Source organism: Nannobrachium achirus (assembly GCF_963921795.1).
Source record: "Nannobrachium achirus genome assembly, chromosome: 8".
NCBI lineage: Eukaryota > Metazoa > Chordata > Actinopteri > Myctophiformes > Myctophidae > Nannobrachium > Nannobrachium achirus.
In genome coordinates, this window is record NC_137817.1 from 32,013,009 (window position 1) to 32,024,786 (window position 11,778).

The 11,778-nt window shown below is 45.0% G+C and overlaps 1 protein-coding gene across 1 annotated transcript; it reads left to right on the top strand.

The window, feature by feature from the left end:
* Positions 1–1,208: 1,208 nt before the first annotated feature.
* On the top strand, positions 1,209–10,107 carry hic1 (hypermethylated in cancer 1). Its single transcript, XM_080730946.1, has 2 exons — positions 1,209–1,335; positions 7,561–10,107. The coding sequence occupies exons 1-2, from the start codon at positions 1,284–1,286 to the stop codon at positions 9,780–9,782; spliced, it is 2,274 nt and encodes a 757-aa protein (XP_080587072.1). The 5' UTR covers positions 1,209–1,283; the 3' UTR covers positions 9,783–10,107.
* Positions 10,108–11,778: the final 1,671 nt, after the last annotated feature.

Here is an 11,778-nt window from a genome sequence, read left to right on the forward strand (position 1 = left end):
GGCACAAGGCAGATGAGATCCTATTAGTCTGTTGTAATTTGTTCAGCTGACATTATTAGGAGTTAGTTAGCACCGAAACATAAACTCCCCAGCGTTAGGCTAATTCAACTCTGATTATAGCCTACAAATGTAATCAATGTAACTCGTATGGGTCCTTACATTGTGTACACTATGGCGGTTGATATCAAGAAGTTGATAAATGGACACCGGGTAGGTTTGGGCTATTTAGGCTGTGGTTGCCATGTCAACGAGCAGCATATCACTTGTTGATGTACAGTATAGCCTAGTTGATGTTTAAAGACAGTGATGAGGATCACACAAGATCACTTAAGTAGCCACACAGGTGGAGTCATTCAATACACACAATTTCGGTAACAAAAAAGTAGATAATTATATAGCATCATTTAGTAGGATAATAACATCGACCTGCCAAGTCCTGCCAATCAGTGAGATGGCCATATCTTTATCTTCTAAGGAGATCTGGAGGATGTAGGCTAATTACGCCCAGCCTCATCTTCATCTCGCCTAGAGGTGATGATGAAAAGGGCCTTTTACTGACAGATCAGATGTTTACTTATTAAACCCCTATAGTTAACGATAAGACAGGAGGACACACAAGGGAAATTACTGGTCAGAACGACAGAAGTGAAGCATAATTTTTTTTAATGCCTGTAATAGACCTCACCTCAGTGTGTTTTGGTTTAACTGTATCTATATCTTTCTTGTGTCAAACGTTGCATCGGGGCTGTGTGACATACAGTAAGACTGGCCTGTCTCTTTAAGACGATGTGTTGTGAAGTTCAAATTGGGGTCACATGAAGTTCCTGCCCTCTATTTTACCTTTTAGTTTTATTATAGACTGACATCACACGGGGCGCTAAAACACTTAAGGCTGCATAGAGGCTCCATTATCATCCCGCCGAGCGTTATTGCCTCGACTCAAAAATAGCCGAGGAAATTACTAGAATAAAAAAATAGGAGGAAACTGATGCTGTTCTAGGCACGTAGTTTTTTTTTTTTAATAGGAGGGGATGAAAAAGGGGAGAGGAGGGGCGCGGAGAGAGAGAGAGAGAGAGAGAGAGAGAGAGAGAGAGAGAGAGAGAGAGAGAGAGAGAGAGAGAGGTGGGTGGGTGGGAGGGAGGACGGACGTAGAGCGCAACAAGAAATTCATATCAATTAATAATAAAAAAGAGTTGGCAGACGTGCCTGGAAAACTGGCATGGATTTTGGAGGCTGGCAGTTCAAAGTTGACGCGTCAGATATGACTCCAGCAGACTGTTGAGATGATCATTAAGGGAGACTTAGATCGGATGGCAGAAGAGATCGGGCATGCAGGTAAGAGCAATGATGCCCCTTTTAGCCTACTTTAGGCTACTCAAGCTTTTCTACAGCAAACAGGGGGGAAATAGTATAGCTTTTTTGGGACAATAACGCGTAGGCAGTATAGGTAAAGGGAACATGCTATACACTGACTTTCCTTTGGTTATTTTTCTTTTCTTCTCTTTTGATGGAAATAACTGAGCGCGTTTTATGATCAACAGTTGTTGTTTCGTCCCCCCCCCCCCCCCCCCCCATTTGAAATACAATTTATTTTATACCCAGCGTTTTTTAATGGAATGTTTACGCAAACAACTCATATTCTATATGATGTGATCATATTTTGAGCTCATCACAGTGAATTCTGACGTGCCATAATTTATCCCGAATCGCCTGTCGATCTGCGTGATTCTCTATAACATTCTGCGACTCATCATTAACCGACATGATCTATTAGAGGCAGTAGAATATAAAGTGTAAAATACCAACGTAAATCGCCCAAAAAAATAACGTCCTCTGAATTAATAAAACAGTTGTTTGACTGCAGAACGTGATGATGCCCCATATTACCACCTGTGGGATTAAAGTCGCAGCTCGTGTTGAACTGGAGAAACGTTTATATGTTTTAACTTATTTGTAACGACGTGTTTTTTCTTAATTGCTGCTTTTAATTGACACCATGGTGTCAGTAGATATTTGGCAGCAGCAGAGCTTGAGGAAAGTGAAAGAGATGCTCTGTTGACAGACAGGTAAATCATCATAGATGGCTGATAGTGTTTAAAATAAACAGCTTTGTGTTGTGTTGCTTGCTCCACCTTGCTTTGTTCAAAGGCCTGGCGTATGCATGGAGTTGGTTTAGTACAGTGTTTCTCAAACTTTCACATTTCAAGGTCTCCCCTTAATTCTGACAGCATACAAATGGAACCAAATGAACCATTCCATTTGTATGCTGTCAGAGTTACAGACTTGTATAAGGGTCAATTTAGACCCCCATAAAGGAACTAACAGAGTCCCTGGAATCCACTTTGAGAAACACTGGTTTGGTAGAATTTGCCTGAGATAAAGCACGAGACTCTGTCAGAGAGACACTGGCTGACTGTCACAGCGCCTTTACGTATTGGTGTTGTCGTCCTTTATAAATGACAAGAGTCAAACAGATCAGAGAAGACACCGTTTTGGTACAGCAGCTTACGCACATCCAACAGTCAAACTTCATGCTGTTATTTCGTGATTCAATCATATAAACTCTAAAATGAGCATTATTAAAGCTATTGACCTTTTATTGATTTAAAAAATATATAATTTGTAATCCTTTAAAAATAGTTTCACCAAGGTACTCATTTGAGACGTAGGCCTTAATATCTAAATATATATCCAATGTGTGAATCGATTAGGCTTATCTGTTTATTAATATAAAAGTGTCAAAATGTATTAAAATATATATTACAAATGATTTATCACAAAGATTATTGATCAAGAATAAAATGTAAACTTTGGATAATTTCCTTTTTCTTATATAGACCATATCTTTGACAGTTTACTAAATAATGCTATAATGCATCTTCAAACTATATCAGAATTTGTTTTACCACGTTAAGGTCATATTGCTGCATGGCTGAAATGCGGTATAGCCTAGATTCCAGGATTTGTGAATGAAAATCCATGAGTGAGTGAGTGAGTGAGTGAGTGAGTGAGTGTGTGTGTGTGTGTGTGTGTGTGTGTGTGTGTGTGTGTGTGTGTGTGTGTGTGTGTGTGTGTGTGTGTGTGTAGTTCACATGCATGGTAAAGTGAACATGCACGCAGGAGCTGTGCATGTGAGGTGTTTTATAAATGCATGACGAAATTCAAGCCGTCGATCACGGTGTGTTGCTGTCGGCCAGAAACCTCGTATCTACACATTTCAACTTTGTTTTAATTCGTAAATTAATGTCCTGCCCTATTTAGAGTGTCTCACAAAAGTCCTGAAAATAACTCATCTAGCCTATGCACCCTCATTGCAATGCCACGTGTTGTGAGCTTGTAGATCGGCTATTTTCACTATTTTAATAAAAACAATTAGACCTATAACAATCATAAAAAGGAACTGCTTTGGACATATAAGGTTTCCACCTGACAACAACCATAGCCTCCTATGGCTCTGAGAACGAAATGTCTGCCTCCTCCTGATGCAAACCTTCTGCTGCTTCTCACATATGACTTTCTAATTCTGTACTTGCTTCTCTTATAGCGGCAGGCAGCTACTTCCACTCCTATAGTGCATGTGAGAGTTTCATTAGGCCTCTAGTTTTAGTTTCATGCTGCTCTCAACAGCGTTTATCCCTTTAGCGATGTGACTGTGAGTGACCAACATTAATGCAAAGTTCTTCAATGTATAGAGTTACACTTTCATACTGCGACTCCAAATAAAACACAGAACCTGTTATTTCACAAGATGCTGACATTTTAAGCAGATGTTCTGTCATGCTCAAACCAATAATTGATATATCATATATGTGTCTTGAAAATAAATAAAAATAAAACGACGCAGTAAATTGTCCATAATAGTCTTTATAGACATATTTTGTTACACGTGTCATGTAGGGCCACACCGCCTTGTATCCTGTTTGCTTAATAATCAAACATGATATGAATAGATAGAGTAATTGGGCTCTGCAAGAAACAAGACAAACTAATTAAAATAAAACGAAATAAAATGTAATTACAAGCTTCCATCATTCAAAGCTTGTTCAGACAGATATATCTAATTGTTTACGACGATAAATCTAGAGCGATAGGAAGTCTAGTCTGCCCGCAGCGAGCTCATCCGCACAGACAAGTGACAGCAGTCAAAACATTGTCATATTGATCCCTTTTACGGCATGATGTATATCAATCACCCAAGTATATTTAGCGTTTCAAGAGGTTATTGGAGGAAAATCTCAGAGCATCTCTTTAGGCCTATACTTAGTCGATTATGAATAAAATAATTTTGCTTATTGCTGCAAGGATATGCTACAGATTATACAGTGTTTACAAGAACAGCATAGGCCTACAGGCTTTAACTTTACACAAAAGATGGTTGCTCTATAGGCCTATAATATATTGCTAAATATATTGCAATTGACTGAGTGTGTTGGATTTTCTGATTAAGGGTTTAAAGTGCCTATATGCTGTGGCACCAAGCTTCTAAGTGTCAAAATAATTATTGGCCTACTTTCTTTTTTAACTTTCATTATTGTCAATTAACCAATCCAAAAGATACACATTATTCTATAGTTATAGAAGGATCTGGCTGTGGGACAATATAGCAATTTAATCAGTCAATTAGCATAAACATTTTCTCTGCGGTGTCAGGCTAAACAGGTGCGTGCATCACAGAAACAGGCTGCATGACGGTTTCTGCTTCTGCAGTGAAATTATTCTTTTACAAATTGTTATAAAAGCAATTAGTTTGTGTCATCACATGTTAGATTAGATCCACCAGACGAGGGGGAAGACGGGGAACATAGAAAAATGACGGGTCAGTCAGAACTGCATTTGTGTCATTCCGAGCCTGCGTGTGTGTGTGTGTGTGTGTGTGTGTGTGTGTGTGTGTGTGTGTGTGTGTTTCGTGCGTGGGCGCGTGCGTGCGCGTGCGTGCTTTGGGCGCAGTCGTGGGGAGAATGTGCACCGCGCGTTTGTAGACCTATATGCGCGAGCACAGCGTGGTCACCGTGCGTTCACAGCGGTTCACAGCGTTGTAAACCGCCTACCCCCCCCCCCCCCCCCCCAGCCCAGACTTCAACATTACAGATACACTATACATACTGAGGATATTCTGCAGATTAAATACATTACATTTACAGTAGGCCTAAACTTAAGACCACTGTGAAATCAATGCCAGAACAGAGACCAGACGTGGAAACAATATTCATGCTTTCTGTCTTCTTCTCTTTCTTTCTTTCTTTCTTTCTTTCTTTCTTTCTTTCTTTCTCCCCCCCTTTGTGTGTGTGGGGGTGAGCCAATCCATGTATAATAGCATACATAGATCTGTGTGTTAACAATATTGGTTGAATTTTAGAAATATGTACCAATGGTCATTGATGGACATTGGTACAAGAGCCACATGAACTGCATGCTGCAGTGCCTGTGGTAACTTGATGTATATGGGTCAGGGCAGCTATGCTAAGGAGCTCAGTGAGTAAAATGCTCTCTGTCTCTGTTCATTTTACTGGGGGCATTATAGGCCAGTGGTTCTCAAAGTGGTGTCCGGGCCCCAGCCAAAATAGTTAAAATGGCATCACAATCATTTTGACCACTGACCCATATATTATACATCTTCTATTTTAAAAAACATTTTAACAACACATATCATGGGGATGGTCCCCCCCACAAAATATTTTCAGACGGGGGTCCGCGGCCATATCCATATTAATTTGGGGGTCCTTGACATGAAAAGGTTTGAGAACCACCGTTATAGGCTTACCCAATGAAATAAACAAGAGGATGAACTTCAGTCAGGAAGACCACAATCGGATATATTTATTTAGTTGCTTGTTTCCCATCTGAGACTAAAGCCCTTGGGGAGGGTTACAAACGTTTTCATCTCCTAAAGTAAAGCATCTTCAGACACCACTGTTTGAACAATGTGTCCTGGAAAAAAATTGTGCAGTTCATATAGTTTACTTTATATGTGGTGCAACAATACACACAAGTGTGTGAGTGATATTGGCGTTGTGTGAATGTCTGTGGTGTGTGTGTGTGTGTGTGTGTGTGTGTGTGTGTGTGTGTGTGTGTGTGTGTGTGTGTGTGTGTGTGTGTGTGTGTGTGTGTGTGTGTGTTAGGGATGGGACGATAAGCGATATTATTGTTTATCGTGATAAAAAAACACTCAAGATAATCGTATCGTGGAGATTTAATTTATCGTGATATCATCCTCCGTCATGCACTGGGATCAATTCACCCTAACCCTAACCCTAACCCTGCATATCCGGTACCACTTAAACTCTGTAAAAGGTACTCATAATATACGTACTTGAAGTCTTTTTTTCACACTCTATCAAATGTCTTTGCCAAAAAAAAAAAGCCGATCTACAAGCTCACAACGCGTCGAAATCTGCAATTTTTTGGCAAATGTTCCGCCCCAGGATAATGGATTCTGATTATCGCGATAATATCGTAAATCGCGATTTCTTTTCTTCTTTTGTCACAATAATCGTGATATGAAATGTTCATATTGTCCGTTCCCTAGTGTGGGTTTGTGTGTGTGTGTGTGTGTGTGTGTGTGTGTGTGTGTGTGTGTGTGTGTGTGTGTGTGCGTGCGTGCGTGCGTGCGTGCGTGCGTGCGTGCGTGCGTGTGTGTGTGTGTGTGTGTGTGCATTGGAATCCTGCTGTTCTTCTTGAGTTAAACTATTGAACCATCCAATTTTGCCATGATTTACATCCTGTGCGCTCTGCGTTCCTTATATGACTGGCTAGAGGAGCAGCCAGACCTATCTTTTTTTGGACACATCTTTTTCCCCCACAGGTTTATACCTGCTGTTCATCACACTTGCAAAGCATTCACTTTGTTTAAACCTCTGCACACGACTTCTGGAATACTTTATCAGCACGCCAGCAGCTTAGAAACACCTGTGTCTCTGTTTTGTTTTCCCTTCTTCTTATTCTGCTTCTTAATTTTCTCTGAAAACCATGCTGCAGAGGAAATGAGTGTGTTGACTTGAGTTTCTGATAATGACAAAACCATTGCAGCCGCTCACCCTTAGCAAAAGCTCACGTACAGTATATTGAGTGTCTTTCTGTGCGCATTATGCACTGTGCACTCTCCTGCTTCTGCAATTTATTGGCTATAATTAATTAATTATTGTATTATTGTATTATTTACTTAATTGCATTTACTTAATACTTAAAAAGAAATAAAAGGCTTGTTAAATCCTTATTGTAAAATACATTTTTCAACATTTTCTTTCTTTTTCTTTTTCCTTTTTAGCTTATTACACATTTATTATTTTATATTATTTGGGGCTATCACCTATTATGAGTGTAATTAGTGTTTTATAAATAGTACAGTTATTCACTTTGTGTTGAACTTAAAAACAAAACAAAACAACACACACACACACACACACACACACACACACACACACACACACACACACACACACACACACACACACTACATTAATAACTTCTGAATTCCCAATTATTATTGATTATTATAATCATTATTTTGTGCCATTTCCAATGCAGATGAGCCATGGTGTTTACAGATGTCTGTTGTTGCAGGTGGCGGTCTAAAGACGATGTTGGATGCCATGGAAGTTCCAAGTCATGCTAGGCATCTCCTCCTGCAGCTCAACAGCCAACGCACCAAGGGCTTCCTGTGTGATGTTATTATCGTGGTGCAAAATGCCCTCTTCAGAGCTCACAAGAACATTCTGGCTGCCAGCAGCCTTTACCTGAAGTCGCTGGTGGTCCACGACAACCTCATCAACCTTGACCATGAGATGGTGAGTCCAGGCGTGTTCCGGGTCATCCTAGACTACATCTACACCGGCCGCCTGAGCGAAGGAGACCCCACCTCCCCCACCGAACCCAACCTGGGGGCCGTCCTGGCTGCTGCCAGCTACCTGCAGCTGCTTGACTTAGTTGCCCTGTGCAAGAAGAAGCTCAAGAGAAATGGCAAGTACCCCCCGCGCCCACCTCCCGCCTTTCTGCCCTATGCAAAGATGGCGGCCAACAACATGGGTTTAGGGAGCGGTGGCAGGTACAGGGTTTCTACTCCTGTCATCCAGTCCTGTCCTCCGGGAGGAATGGTGAACAGCCACACGCCCCGCGCACCGCCACTAGAGGAGCTAGTGCCCCACCCCCTGGCCATTCACGCCGGCGAACTGTACGCTCCCACGTCCAACCAGGGCTCTCAGGTGTTCCCGTCTCCGCAGTCCGCCGCCCAGATTGGCCCGCGCTCGGCCCACCCCGAGAGGAACTGCTCCCCCATCTACGGCCTGGACTTGTCCAAGAAGAGCCCCCCCTCGCAGTCACACCTGGGACACGCTCTTTCGCATAACGACGACGAAAGAGGCGGGGCTCTGAGCGGCCGCGGCAGCCCAGTGGCGGGAGCCAACGGGAGGGCCTATCCCTCGGAGAAGATGGAGGCGTCCGACCAGGCAGGCTCTCTCACGCCGCTCCCGTTCCCTCACCTCAACCAGCCGCTCGGCCCCCACCTCCCCCACCTGCACCGCTCCACTTCTCAGGGCCCGGACCACTACCCGTGCCCGCCGAGCCCCGACACGCCCACGGACGCCGGAGAGACGGGCAGAGAGATGGGCAACATCTACCGCTGGGTGAAGCACGAGCCGCCGTCCTACATGGCCGAGGACGAGGACGAAGACGAGGACGAGGAGGACGGGGGCGGGAACGGAGAGCGGGAGAGCCACCGGCAGCACCACAACCACAAGGCCGGGGAGGAGAGCGAGGGGGCGGACGACAAGAGCGGCTCGGGCAGCGAGGAGACGGGCAGCAGCGAGGGCCGGCCGTCGCCCGGGGCCATGGGGAGGTTCCACATGCCCTACGAGCCCGAGAGCTTCGGGGACAACCTGTACGTCTGCATCCCCTGTGACAAGGGCTTCCCCAGCTCCGAGCAGCTCAACGCGCACGTGGAAACGCACACAGAGGAGGAGCTGTACGGCAACTCCGGTGGCGAAATGGGGAACAGCAACAACGGGAATGCTAAAACCAACAGCAGCAACGCTAACGGTTACGGGAGCCTGAACAGCAGCAGCAGCCTGAACAGCCTGTCCCACCTGGAGGGTAAGTCCAACCAGGGGCTGGGCTCCGGGGGCATCGGGGAGATGATCCGCCCCTACCGCTGCTCCAACTGCGAAAAGTCCTACAAAGATCCCGCCACGCTGCGCCAGCACGAGAAGACCCACTGGCTAACACGGCCGTACCCATGCAGCATCTGCGGCAAGAAGTTCACTCAGCGCGGCACCATGACGCGCCACATGCGCAGCCACCTGGGCCTCAAGCCGTTCGCCTGCGACCATTGTGGCATGCGCTTCACTCGCCAGTACCGCCTCACCGAGCACATGCGCATCCACTCCGGAGAGAAGCCCTACGAGTGCCAGGTGTGCGGCGGCAAGTTCGCCCAGCAGCGGAATCTCATCAGCCATATGAAGATGCACAGCAGCGGCGGGGCAGGGGCGGGCCTCACCGCCGACGGGAAGCTCAAGCTGGACTTTGCGGAGGGGATTTATCCCCTGAGTAAATACACAGCAGAACTGGGACTGAAGCAGGAGAAGGCCAACGAGCTCCTCATCCAAGCCCATCACCACCACCTGGTGTCTGAGGCCAAGGCCATGGACAGCCTCTATCCACTGTCCAAGCTGGCCGCCGACCACCTGGGTCTCACCCACGATAAGTTGGACATCCTGGGACAGGTTCTGCCACATCCCCCCCCACAGGGCCTCTCTGAAGCCCGCACCATCGACCGCTACTCGCCCAGCTAAGGCCACGTGAGCTGCATCCATGGCAACGATCTGTAGATGTTTGTGCACTCCTGGCGTACTGTATTATGGCGCCGTTCCACCTCAACTCAGTATCTGTTCTGCACCTCCAGGCCAAGAGCTTTTGGTCTCCTGGTGCATACGGAAATGTGTAGAACTGTCCTAAGTGTCCTCCTTTGCAGCCTTTAAGTCTTTTGCAGTGCTCCTTTAAAAGGAAACACTGTGCTACGCCGTGACCAAGGAGCACTCACTCAAAGCAGTGCAGTATTTATGTACAGTGTATGCAAACACATGTGTTTTTTTATCCAGCCAATGAGCCAAAGCAACAGATTCAATACCAAAATGAAATAGCTTTTTTATTTTCTTTCATCCTTTTTTTTTCATAATTTATTTTTTGTATGTAGTGAAATCCAAAAACAAAAAGGAAAAAAAAAACTGTTGCAAAGAAGTGTTGCAATCTGACCCTAAACCTGTGTACTATTAAAGTATTGTATGTGTACATAACTGAAAAAAGCACATAAGGACAAGATTCAGGGCTTGTGTCCAGACCAGAGCGGATCTTTTAACCAAAGAAAAAGCCTGCTCTTCTGGACTTTAAAGAAATGGGAGGACTTTATTTTTGTGTACATCTTTTTGTATTTCTTTTGGGGTACTGGACAATTTATGTATCTCATTCCTTTTACCGATCATGTTCCTGCTTCTCTAGTCACGAGGAAATGACTAAACGATGACAGCAGTCGCTTCAGCATTTAGGTAAAGTGATCTATGCTTATTTTCACCCCGATTATTTGTAACACACTCCCTCATATTTCGTTGTAAATCAAGGCTTATATTAAGTGACAGTAATGGTAGCTTAATCACTCTTACACTCAGCGCATAACCCTTTGAACCCCCAAGCTCCCTTTCATTGCTATTCCTCAATTTGCGTTTTGACTAAACATCACTTCGCCCCGTAAATTGTTATTGAAAAGCAGCAAGCACAGCCCTGTGATCTCATAACTGGGACACGAGCACGCATACCCAGATGATGACACACAAAATCCCCGTTCATGTGTGTATTGTGTGTGTGTGTGTGTGGAGTCTCCATGGTAGACAGAGCATATGGGCGTTGCCTCTGACATTGTGTAATATTTACAATGGTGGATGAAGCTGAGCAACTCTCAGCAGAGAAGGAGCTATTGAAGGCAGGGTCCAGGGCAGAATCAATCACACAGATATCTGTCACTCACTACCAGCAATAACGGCATTCACCGCTCATGACTCACCATGCCTTACTGTAGCAACATTAGTCAGATGATGATGATACGCCGTAGAGCAAGTGTTGCGCTATTCATTTGACCTTTCTGACCCGCTCTCTGTGAGCCTTGCTACTGTTGACAGGCCAAAGTGAGCGCTCCACACTGTCACTGCTGTTTTCCTCCTCAACACACACACGCACAGTTGCACACGCGCACACACACACACACACACACACACACACACACACACACACACACACACACACACACACACACACACACACGCACACACGCACACACGCACACACACATGCACACACGCTCACACAGGGAGCCGCCAATCTTGATGTATTATTAACGGGTGCTTGGGTGCTCCCGGGAAGCTTGTACTGGGGAACAGCACATCCCAGCTGCCGTGCTCCAGTAAAGCCCTGTGAAATCCCACTTTCTCCCTAACAATTCACACATCGTGTTCGGCCCGATGTCCCATTTCATGCCTGCCATCCTGCCCCTCTGATCCACACATTAACATGAAACCCGAGACTAGCAATTGTCTCCCGTCCCGGCCGCCCTCCCTGCCGGTGTCAGGCACAACAAGAATGACATGCTTTCTCTGTTGGCTGACCGGCGGTTCATCCAGCTAGAAAAGAAAACAAAAGAACACTTAAGGGTTGTGGGTTGAAGGCACATTTTTGTCTTTAAATGTTTATTCCAAAGAGCATGCTGGCCTTTTCTTTTGCCTTGACTGTCGGATCGTTTTA